This window comes from Hemiscyllium ocellatum, chromosome 18 (assembly GCF_020745735.1).
Source record: "Hemiscyllium ocellatum isolate sHemOce1 chromosome 18, sHemOce1.pat.X.cur, whole genome shotgun sequence".
NCBI lineage: Eukaryota > Metazoa > Chordata > Chondrichthyes > Orectolobiformes > Hemiscylliidae > Hemiscyllium > Hemiscyllium ocellatum.
The window spans coordinates 59,774,350-59,787,295 of NC_083418.1; the positions used below are offsets into that span (position 1 = coordinate 59,774,350).

Here is a 12,946-nt window from a genome sequence, read left to right on the forward strand (position 1 = left end):
CTGCACTCCAGAGATTATAGGGATAAACTGGTCAATCTCTCTTCATAAGACCAACTCCATATCTCTGGAATCAATCTGGTGAATCTCCTCTGAACCGCCACCAATGCAACTACAGGGGACCAAAATTGTACACAATACTCCAAGTGTGGTTTCATTATATATTTTGTCTGATGTTTTTAGAAATTATACTAAAAATATTCTATGAACTCCTTGTTTAGAGTACCTTTGGTCAACTGATTTTTCCAGTTAAATGTAGATTAAGAAACTGAAGACAGACAGAGCCCTCACAGCATTCAAAGATAGCAGGAAAGAACTCAAAACAAGGAATTAAAATGGCTAAAAAGAACCACTAAATGTCTTTAGCAAAAATGATTAAATTTCAAGGCATTTTATACATATTTAAGGAACAAGAGGGTAGATAGGGAAAGGGTAGGACCACTCAATGACAAAATTGATGCGTGGAGCCAGAAGAAATGGGCAAGATCCTTAATCAATAATTTGTGAAATAACTCTTCAGAGGTAGGCATCCTATCACCAATCACCCTTCATTTACAAATTCTCAGTCTTTGGCAATGGCACTGCCTCTCACTGGGACCTAATATCCCTGGCATTCATCCTTTTATGTCACCCAGGCCTCCCTGTTTAAAACAGATTAACAGCTCCAATCAAAGAACTCAAAGGAGAAGGACAGAGTGAATGGTGAGTCTCAAGAGAGGTACGTTGAGATTCTGAGGCAATACTATAAAAGATATTGGGTGTTTTAAAAAGCATTAAGGCAGGCAAGTCCCCAGAACATGCCTGGGATCTATCCCAGAATGCTGAGGGTGACAGATGAAGAAATTTCTGGAGTCTTGTACAAAATCTTAAGGTCACTGGAGAGATCCCAGATGACTAGAAAATAGCCAAAGTTGTTCCTTAAGGGCAACAAAGATAGTTCAGGAAATTACAGGCCAGTAACTTTTATATCAATGGAGGGAAATTATTGGAGAAGATTCTTGAGGTTAGGATTTTACTCATGTTTGGAAAAATATGGACTTGACAATGACAAGCAGCATGGCTTTATGTGGGGAAGGTCATGTCTCACAAACTTGATTGAGCTCTTTGAGGAAGTGACAAAGATGATTGATGACAGCAGCGCCGTAGATGTCTGTATGGGCTTTAGCACTGCCTTTGACAAGGTCCCTCATGGCAGACTGATACAAAAGGTGAAGTCATATGGGATCTATGGTGAGCTGGCTTAGTCATATGTGACAATGCTCCTTTAACAAGGTTTTGTTGTCCTTGTTTTTATTTTAAGAGGAATCATAAAGGCAGAGGTTCCAATATATCTGGAAATATCTATTTGAGAAAGCTTTTAAGTGTGTTTTTAAAACGCTTGTGCAGTGAAAGGGGAGTGGCCTGTTCTCCCAGTTCAGGGTTTTTTTCTGCTCTGGGAACTCACCAGAGAAGCTGCTGGACCCAAAAAAACAGCTCCATGCTGATTCTCTCTCTCTCTGTAATCTCTCTCCTGTAAGAACCAGTGTTTGATTTTACCTTTTTGCCAAGGGGTGTTTATAGAACTTTGCAGGTACTTGTAACAGCTCTTTGTTAAGTTGCGATTTTATGTCAGTTGGATTTTCAAATATTTATGCTATTGTAAATTTGGTTTTCTGATAAATTGCTTTGTTTGAAACAGAGTGTTTTGATCAGCTGCTGGAATATCCACCTTACATGTGCAAAATTATTCGAAGAGTTAGGGTCTGGGCTACCTTGTTGAAATGTTTTAAGGGGGTTTGGCGTGGTCCATAACATATAGTAGACAGAGAGTAGTGGTGGAAGAGTGTTTCTCTGACTAGAGATCTGGGACCAGTGGTGTCCTGTGCAGGGATCAATGTTGTTTGAAATATATACATCAATGATTTGGAGACCAATGTAGGTGCTCTGTAGGTAGTAAGTTTGCAGATAACACAAAGATTGGAGGAACTGCAGAAAATGTGGAGGATTGCCACAGGATACAGAATATAAATAGACGCGAGACTTGGGCAGAAAAATGGTAGACGGAGTTTAATTAGGACAAATGCAAGGTGATGCATTTTGGCAGGTATAGTATAGGAGGGAAGTGTACAGTAAATGGAGGAACTCTTAGTAGCATCAACATACAGATGGATCTAAGCATACAGATTCACAGTTCCCAGAAAGTGGCAACACAAGATAGTCAAGAAGACTTATAGCATATTTGCTTTCACTGGTCAGGGCACAGAGTATAAAAATTGGCAAGTCATGTTGCAGCTATGTAGAACTTTAGTTTGGCCACATTTTGAATATTGTGCATATGTTTGGTCATCACAGTACCAGAAGAACGTGGAGGCTTTGGAGAGGGTACATAAGCAATTTACCAGGATGATGTCTGGTTTGCACAATATTAGCTATGAGGAGAGATTGGTCAAACTTGGTTCGTTTTCACTTAAATGTTGATGGATGAGGGATAACCTTATAGAAGTTTACAAAATGTGACAGTCATGGATAGAATGGACAGTCAGAGTCATTTTCCCAGGGTGGAAATGTCAATTACTAGAGGACATTGGTTTAAGGTAAAAGGAAATAAGTTTAAAGAAGATGAGAAAGGCAAGTTTTTTTTACAGTGGGCAGTAATTGCCTGGATTGTGCTATCAAAGGAGGTGAGGGAGGTGGATACAATAGCAACGTTTAACAGATATATGAATAAACAGGGAATAAAGGGATATGGATTGCGTAGAGGCAAAAGGTTTTTAGTTTAGAAAGGCAGCATGTGTTGACGCAGAGGTGGTGGGCTGAAGGGCCAGTCCTGTGGTGTACAGTTCTTTTTTTCTTTGTTCTAAAAGAATGCTACCATTTATTGCAAAAGAAGTTGAGTACAAAAGTACAAATGTTGTGCTTCAATTATACTGGGCAATGGTGAGGCCATGCCTGGACTACTGTGAACAACACTGATCTCCGAAATTAAGAAATAACATAAATGTGTTCAAAGCAGTTCTTATAATGTTTACTCAACTAATAAATGAACGGACAGACTGTCTTATGAGGAACAGTCTCGGACTGTGTACACAGCAGTTCAGACGAGTAAGAGGTGACTTGATTAAAATATGTTCAATCCTGAGTGGTCCTGATAGGGTGGAAGGGATGTTTGCTTTGTGAAAATATCTAGGGGTCACTGTTTAAGAATAAGCGGTCACCCACTTAAGTTAGAGCTGGAGATATTTTTACTCAAAGTGAACATTTCGAATTTTTCCTCAAAAAAAGGGGATACATAGTATTAAATATTTTTAAAGCAGGAATTGGTAGATTCTTGATAGCAAGAGGGTAAAAAGTTATCAGAGCGAGGCAAGAGTAATCAGATCAGCCATGATCTTAATGAGTGGCAGAAAAGGCTTGAAGGGCGAGGGGTTCCTAATTTACATGTCCCTCTGTTCACTGACAATCTTTTTTCCGGTTATGACCATCGTTCACAGCATAACATTTTTCTTAAGTACCCTTTTTGGATATTTTCACTTTATTTAGTCATTTTGTGCAAAGCCTTTCCTGCTCATTCCAATTTTCAAACTAATTGCATTGTAGCACAAACAACTTTCAACATGCAACTACCATAACTGTTTCTCATTTACCCTGAAAACAATAACTATTAACTTACAGCTGAAAATGTGTTGCTGGAAAAGCGCAGCAGATCAGGCAGCATATCAAGGAACAGGAATTCGACGTTTCGGGCATAAGCCCTTCTTCAGGAAAGGCTTATGCCCGAAACGTCGAATCTCCTGTTCCTTGGATGCTGCCTGACCTGCTGCGCTTTTCCAGCAACACATTTTCAGCTCTGATCTCCAGCATCTGCAGACCTCACTTTCTCCTCAACTATTAACTTACACTCAGGGATTAGATCCAATAAGTTCAACTACCTCTCCCATACAGTAAGATGCACACCACCCAGGCCATCAAACATATTAGACCCCAAGAACAACCACATTCCCATTCTTCAAGACCTCCACGCAGCCAGCAAATACTCACTGAGAGCTGAGGATAATGCACATATTCAGGAGAGGTCTCCAGAGAGTGAATTAGGTTTGCCCTCACCTTACTGAAAGCAGTTGTAAGCAATGGGGTAAGGGGAAAGCTGTCACAAGTGCAAAGGAGAACTGTGAGGATACAGTCAACATTTATTTTTTTTCTTGTGTTATTGAGAGCATTTGCTACAAATATTCAGCAATATCACAACCTGAAAGAATACAGATTAGGTGCAAGAAAGTGAGATTAGAATGGATGGCTAGTCTAATCAGCCAACAAAGAATGAGTGGACTCTGATGTAACTTTGATGTAACTATTTTCTATAGTATAAAAAGAACATTTTAATAAGATACTGGCTACTATCTAATCCAATCCACAGAATTTTAACAATCTGTATTGAGGACAGCCCAGCCGTCATGATGCTGGAAGTGAGCAATCAGGAAAGACTTCCAGTTACAAGTTTGCTCAAGACAAACTTATCAATGGTCTGGAGTATGGACAGCAAATTTCCAAAAACAGATTCTACTTTACAGTAGTATAGTACAGCTCCTAGCTAAACAGCATTAGTACAAGATGTGCTTTCTGAAAAAAACAGTTGCAAGTTTACAAGGATACAGTTTACAGAAAAGAACATGAGAAAACAATTAGAGAGATAAGCAGTTATTATAGCATAAAAATTTTTAAAAACAAAATAAACTATATCACTTTTTTTAAAACACCTCACTGATAGTACTCAAAGAAGCTTCCCTCTTATGAACGTGTTTTTACATGATGAGCCCTAATATGAAACAATATTATCTGATGATAAAAAAACTACCTTTTGCCACTCTAATTCTTGCTTTTCCACCGCAAGGTTTCTGATCTGATCTTCATATCGACTTTCTGCAGCCTTAAACATAAAAGATGGTATTTTTCAATAAATTTGTATTAAGTAGTATTCTAATAAAATTCAAATTTTGATTGTGTCAACATTAGTTTGACCTGCTATATGAACACGCAAAGTAATTCAATAATCTGAACTGACTGTAATAATGTCTTATGTGCTATATAGCCTTTTACGATGATAATAAAATATAAAGTTTGTAACACTGGTATTATAAAGAAAACAATTTTTACTGAAAGCTACATCACACAAAACTGTAATTATTCCTCCTCCGCTTCCCCAAGGTGGGAAAATAAAGCAAATTACCTCATGCACCTTCTGATTTTTTATTTAGAGGTAGGAGTACAATCTTGTGCAGTGTTATTTATACAATGTCATTAGAGAGTGCTGCTACCATAACAGTGGAAATTACACACAAGATAAAGCACTTAAGCATTTCAAAGTGCAGAATAAAAAAAATGCAAAGAAAGGTCACATCTCCTTGTTCAAGTTTTGTAGAGATAACTCAATAGCAACATTTCTTTTCATCTTTTTGTGGCCACATATAGCACAACAGCAGAACTAATAAAATTCATCACTCTGTCTATGTGACAAAGATAATAGACTGTCTACATTACACAAAACCTGAATTCACTCTGCTTGTTCTACTCCGTTGAATAAATTTTGTCAAACTTCAGTAAGTAAAAGGTACTTTACTCTTCATCTGACCGATTTTGCTTTTGGAGATATATACCAGACACCAGTGCAGTACTGAGGGAGAATTGTAGTTGCAGGTGCCTCTCCGTGACTGAGATTACATCTGCTTGCTTGTGTTGATCTTTAAAAATTCCATGGAACAATTTAAAGAATAAGGCAGAGTTCTTGAGTGCGGTTAATATTCTTCTCTCAATTAAGTTGACAAAAATAGGTTAATTGCATATTCATCTGATTGCTTTTTTTTTAAAAAGGATCTTGGTATAAGCAAAATGATTGACATGTTCATCCACACAGTAATAACAAAAATAAATTGTCCATGTGACATTTTTGGATTTTCAGAGAGATATGCTGTAGGTTGTTTATCTTTTAAAGACAACTTACAGGGTTACAAAGATAGCCCACATTCTTTGAGGTCAGTAAAGTGCAGAAAAGCAATACAACTAAAACACAAAAAATGTACTCATCAAATTCTTTTCCTAATCAATGTTTTATCCTAGATCTTAAACATTTTAAGAGTAATTTCTGAAAATTTCTACAATTAAACATATTGAAAGCTGACTGTTTCTTTAACATATCTTCAATTTGTCAATTATTTGGTGGAACAATTGCATTAAACATTAGTTGGAATCTTACACAGCTGTTGACAGGAGAAGGTTTAATCAGATGGCAGAGTACCCTGCCACATTCCTGCCTCCACCAAGGTGAGGTCCATCATGAGAAGGTCTATGGACAGCTTTTCCTCTCTGCTTCCAATCAGAGTCATAGAATCATAGCGATACTCAGCTCCAAAACAGATCCTTCAGTCCAATTCATCCATACCGACCAGATATCCGAAATAAATCTAGCCCTATTTTGCTAGTATTTGGCCCTGTCCCTCTAAACCGTTTCTATTCATATCACCATCCAGATGTCTTTTAAATGTTGTAATTGTACCAGCCTCCACCACTTCCTGACACCACGTCCTACCTTCACCTTGCCCACGATCCCACCATGCCAAAATCACTTGCACTGTACGTGCCCTCATTGCCTCTGGTGATCTCCCTTCCACTGCCTCCACACTCAGTCCTGCAGCCCCGCACTGCCCAGTTCTACCTGCTCCCCAGGATTCACAACCTCAACTATGCCGGCAGACCCATCGTCTCAGCAAGCTCCTGCCCCACCGAACTCACCTCATATCTCCACTCAATCCTCTCCCCCTTGGTTCATGCACTTGGTTCAGGCACTTCCCATCTACATCTGCGACATCAACCACGTCCTCCATCTCTTCAGTAACTTCAGTTTCCCAGTCCCTAGCGCTTTATCTTCAGTATGAACGTCCATAATTCACAAAGATGGCCTCCAGGCCCTCTGCTTCTTTCTCTCCAACATTCCCATCCAGTCCCCCTCCACCAATACCCTCCTCCACCTCGCTGAACTGGTCCTCACCCTTAATAACTTTTCCTTTAACTCCTCCCATTTCCTCCAAATCCAGGGGTAGCTATGGGCACTCAGATGTGCTCCAGCTACACCTACTTCTTTATCAGATATGTCAAACTGTCCTTCTTCAATAGCTACACAGACACTGTGCCCCAACTCTTCTGCGGTTACATCAATGACTGCATCGACACAGCGTCCTGCACCCAGGCTGAATTGAACCAGTTTATCGATTTCGCCCACAACTTCCACTCCACCCTCAACTTCACTTGGCCCATCTTGGACACCTGACTCTCCTTTCCATCTCCAGCAACAGTCTCCAGATGGACATGAACTACAAACCCACAGACACTCAAAACTACCTGGACTACACCTCCTCCCATCCAATATCCTGTAAGAACTCCATCACAGTCTCCCAACTCCTCCGCCTCCACCACATTCCACTCCCAAGCATCCCAGATGACCACCTATTTCAAACATGGTTTTTTCCTCCCTCTGTCATCCAGACAGCCTCTACCACACCACCTCCATTTCCCATTCCACTGTTCTAAACCTCCCCTTCAAACACAATAATGACAGAGATCCTCCTTGTTTCACCTACCACCCCACCAGCCTCCACATTCAATGCAGCATCCTTAAACACTTCCAACAAATCCAACTAAGCCCCACCACCAAGAACATCTTCTCATCCCCACCTCTTCCACAAGGACTGTTCTCTTTGACAGTCTTTGGTTTGTGCCACTCTCCTCACCAATCCCCCTGAACCCCAGGTACCCTCCCCTGTAACCAGAAAAGATGCAAAACCTGCCAGTGCACCACCCCCTCACTCGATCCAGGGCCCCAAACAGTCCTGTTAGGTGAGACAGAGGTTCACCTGCCTCTCTTCCAACCTAGTTTACTGCATCAGGTGCTCCTGATGTGGTCTTCTCTACATCAAGGAGACCAAATGTAAACTTGGGGAATGGTTAATCAAGCATCTCAGCAGGGTCCGTAGGAGCCAACCAGACTTCCCAGTCACAGCCCATTTTAATTCCCCTTCCACTCTCTTTCCAAGATGACCATCCTTGGCCTCCTCCATTGCATGAACTAAACCGCAAATTGGAAAAACAACATCTCATCTTCTGCCTGAGCATCCTACAGCCTAGAGGACTCACCACTGAATTCTCCAATTTTAAAAAACCTCCCTTCCCTTCCCTTAACTCCCTTCCCAGCCCCTCCCTGTCCCTTCCACTCTTCCCAGCCACCTACCGGATTCGTTCCTCCCATTGACCAACCAGGTTGTACCCTCAGTCTGTCTTCACCTATCCCCACTTTATCACCCTGTCCCCACCACTCCCTTTATCTGCAGCTCCCTCTACACGTACCACCAGTCCTAAAGAAGACTTACACCTGAAACAACGACTTCTCCGCCTCCTGATGCTGCCTGGCTTGCTGTGTTCTTCCAGCCTCCTGTCTGTCTACTTTGGATTCCAGCATCTGCAGTATTTTTGCCCCCACCACTTCCTCTGGCAGCTTATTCCATACACGCACCACTCTCTATGTGAAAAAGTTGCCCCTTAGGTCCCTTTCAAATCTTTCACCTTAAACCTATGCCCTCTAGTTCTGAACTCCCCCACCCCAGGGAAAAGACCTTGTCTATTTATCCTGTCCATGCACCTCATGATTTTATAAAGGCCTATAAAGGTCACTCCTCACCCTCTGATGCTCCACGGAAAATAGCCCCAGTCTATTCAGTCTCTCTTTATGAGTCAAACCTTCCCACCCTGGCAACATTTTTCTAAACCTTTTCTGAATGCTTTCAAGTTAATTGAAACCCATTAATTAATTCATTTAATTAATATTCTCTTCAGAATCTCATCGTCCCATTGCTGGTATTGTTAACGCAACATTGATAAGGCCACCACATGAAGAGCTTTGCAAGCAAATCTCAATGACCTCACTGGCTCCCAAACAAAAGGGTACTGCTGAAAGAAAAGATCTCCTAATTACTTACATCTTTAGTTAGAATCCTACAATAAATATGCCAATAAATCTTCACGTAGTTCCCAACGTGCAGTTGACACCTCTCTCCCCTACCTCCCCACAAACCCCATTTCCACCATCACCTCTGCCTGTATCCCTTCTCAATCGATAGCTTCAGGTAGTCCAGTAGTAGTCAATGCCTCCTCCAGTGGCACCTGATTGACCAGCAGCTCTCAGCAGGCAGAACTTCGGGCCCTAGTGTCCCCAATGCCAATAGAAAATGCATCATTGGTCAGTCAAGTGCCTGAGTGGCAGGTCTCACCAGAAAGAAAGAGGAAATATGAGAATTCATTATTTTCAAGCCGCAACAAGTTCTCACTCAATGGACAGAACCTTAAAGAGTCTGGGAAAAGTGGGTTAGTGAGGATTTTGGCACAATTGGACAATTCCAGCAAGGACTGTCTCAATGTTGGAAGCATCTTACTCCATCCATTATGGATTTGTTGAGTGGCGAGGCAAATCTTTCATTCTGTGATGGTGAGTTATTAATGAAAGGGGTTTATTGCCTGTTAAACCTTGTTAATAGCCCAACTTGCCTCACTAATATTCAGCTTCCTATCTTACTAAATGGACCAAAGAAACTAGACAGAGAAATCACAACATGAAAATCATTGTGGGTACCTGATAACTTCAGCAAAAAGTGAGGACTGCAAATGTAGGGTGCTCATCACTTGATCCTTCATGTTGTGCATGAATAAACATCAACTCGGGACATAATCCAAGAGTAGCCTTGCTTTTCTTGGGGGAATAAAGCCAAGAAGACAGTCATTAATCCGGTTCCTGGCACAATAAGTCAAGAGCAGTCTTTGATATCAATTGGGAGATGAGTCACTGTTAAGCATCCGATCAAGATGATCACATTCAGGGGTTCCACATCTCTGAAACTCATGGGATCATGGTCAGTCCTATGGATACTTAAGATGGACATGTGTATAGTTTTCCCTCTGGATCAGTGCCTCTTGCTTGCTACTCTATTTCCTTTTGAAGAAGGAACACCTAAAGTGCTGACCAGGTTCCCCTGTCACCATGCCTTCAGACCTTAGGACCAATGGCTAGGCCATGAAGTGAAAGTGTATGAAACTCTGCAGCCGACTGCGTTCTTGACCTGGTTCTCCATCACAGTCACCAATCTGTTCACAGAGACAGCAAGACACTGGTGTGGATGTGCATATCTGTGTATGTGTCACTGTAGAGAGTGTAGCACTTGCCCTGGCACATCTGAAAAGATTGCTGACCTTCTTATGGCACTATGGCTATTCCTCTGCACCCAAGAAACAGCACTCATCTAAATGAAATCCAGAATAGGCTGCCAGGAACTGGCAGCATGACGTTTGCTGCAAGTCCTTTCGGAAGAGGACTCCTCTCCTTTGCACAACCCACTTGACCAGAAACTCCAGATCCCCGTCAGATAATCGTGGTGCCATATCCTTCTCCAACATCTTCAGAAAACTTCCTCGACTGAAAATGGCAACTTCAGATTGTTAGTGCTTATCCTTTTAAAGATGGCATGGTGTTAAGGATACCAATTTTTCTGTGGATATCTGCTCAGTGGCAACTTGTTCTAGGTCCGGCGGGTGGTAAGAGAGCGGTAGAATCGGACATGATGGTCGCTATAAGGACAGAGTAGATAGCTAATAAGGTTCATTTAGTAAGATCTCTCCAAAAACCCACACAACTCATACTTAGCCAAAAAAAGCAAGCCCCAAATATTTCGGGTTGAAATGGTCAAAGCTTGCACAAACTTCCCAACTCCTACTCTCAACCACCAAATTCCACTGAAAATAAGAGACTTCTCTAAAATGCCACTCAGATATATTATGTTCTGATATTCAAATATTTGAGCTTAGTTGCAAATTGAAACCTGGTCCTTGAAGGTGTACACATATTATATTTAGGCAATTGTAATATTAACAACTTCTACAAATAGTCAGTGTTGGACAGGACAGCTCTGTGGTGAAACAGATTGGTAGATGCAGGTTCCCACAGTCATCCTGCAAAATTAGTGGTCACTACAAAAACAGAAAGAGGAGGGAGAAAAGGTCAACAGCAGTTTAAAAAAAACTACATGCTGCCCTTTCACAAAACTGACTGGCTGGCTACCAGCTAACCACTTAACCATTTTCGATCTACTTTTTAATTCAGCCAGAGTCCTATAATAAAGCATGTCACCAAATCTTCAACTACTTTCACTTCATGCAAACTGGCTCCTCCCCTTTTGCACTGCATTGGGTGCCTTCTATATCATCCAAACTGGCAGCAGTGAGAGCAAGTAAAATGTCAGGCAGCAAGTCATTGCCTACCTGTCCACCAATCCCTTATTCTTTACGTTCTCATTGGCCTGTCATCCACAACTTTTCTCTTCATATCCCTCCTTCTTGTATCTTCCTTCACTCCAGTGACTCTCCAGGAACTCTATTCCTCGAATTCTTGAGCTCTACTCCATACCTCAAATTATTTTGCTCCTTAACTAGTGGTCATAGACTACAGAACAGTACGGCACAGATACATGCTATTCAGTCATGTCTTCAGACATCTAAACCCTAAACAATGAAACTTTTCAAAAACCCAGTCATTCTGCCAACAGTTTCTTCAGATCCAAGATGGCGGAAGCCAGGGTCGTTGGCTCCATCTGTTTCTTTTCTTTTTCTTCTCTTTGGTGTTTTATTTCCTTCTTTCTTCTCAGCAATGTCCTGAACTATTGGCCTCAGCACAGACCTGTCATGCTGATCTCTTGGCTCTGCATGGCGGCCTCTCAGCCTAGCACAACTATCTCCTGACCCGGTGCAACAGTCCCTTGATAGCCCCACTGGCAGTCTCTCAGCAGCTCTGCATAGTGGTCTTTCGGCGTGGCACAGCCTCAGCATGGACTTCTGGCTTCGCAATGATTCCAGAGTGGTCTCCCAGCCTCAAGATGAAACCCGGCATGGTTTGGAATTAAGGTCATGTGCAGATGAGAGGCTAGATGTCAGCGTGGACATGGGTTGGAAGGACTGTTATTCTGAACTTTTTATTTCCTTAGTTTTCTAATTTATTCCTATGATCTGTAACAGTGGACATCTTATATCTTTATTTTTCTAATTTTTCTCCCTAAGAATTTGTACTTAAGAATCTGTACCCGGCCACCATTGTACCTAGGATGGTACAGTGGCAACTTATAAACTTTTCACTCTATTCCTGTGGGTACATGTGACAATAAACCTAATTCTAATTTACCTTTAAGATACAGCTTAAAATCTCTCTCTTTGAAAAACCGTTTGATCTTGAGGTGGTCACCACAACCAGGATCCTCCATAGGTGCCTTATTTAAACGCCAGCTGCACGCTAGTTCAAGCAATGCAAACCAGGAACCTGCATTCAAAGGTTTCTGCTTGACCATTATTAAACAAGATTGCCAAAGGAGGTCACAGCACTCAAAGCTGCCAGTCTGAATGGAGATAGTCATCCAGGCCAAGGCAGTGTCCCCAGAGTGAAAGAACACAAAATAAAGTAAGCAGGTCAAAGACCTCTGTGCTCTGAAAGAATATGTGCAACATCTTCTCTCAATTACCACGCGCACACACACCTTCCCATGTGACACGACGACAGTTTGCAACCTGCAAGAACTGGTCGTAACTCAACTTGTATCAGTCCCACCTTTATATTTGATTCTAATCACTACAATACAGCATGGTCTGTCCCCTGATAAACCTCCGCCCTATTTCCACCCTTGACATTTACTGGACTGATGAGGTGAATCCCATGGACTAAGATCAGATGATACCCTAGCCTGATTGTGATGGAAATCTCTGACTGATCATTGTCCCATTTACTCAACCAGGAACTGCTCCCCTTAGACTTGCAAGCGTGGACACTTGATTGAAGCATTTGCAGTGTGCTGCAGGCATATGCCATCAGTGCGATATCACAGTGCCATGCTGCAAC

At 41.7% G+C, this 12,946-nt stretch overlaps 1 protein-coding gene across 1 annotated transcript in view; it reads right to left on the bottom strand.

The window, feature by feature from the left end:
• LOC132824314 (coiled-coil domain-containing protein 73-like) overlaps nucleotides 1-12,946 on the bottom strand; it is a 128,741-nt gene that overhangs the window by 95,690 nt on the left and 20,105 nt on the right. Inside the window, exon 3 of the mRNA XM_060838660.1 lies at nucleotides 4,829-4,900. Coding sequence (XP_060694643.1) covers nucleotides 4,829-4,900 — 72 coding nt within the window. The remainder of the gene's footprint in view (nucleotides 1-4,828; nucleotides 4,901-12,946) is intronic.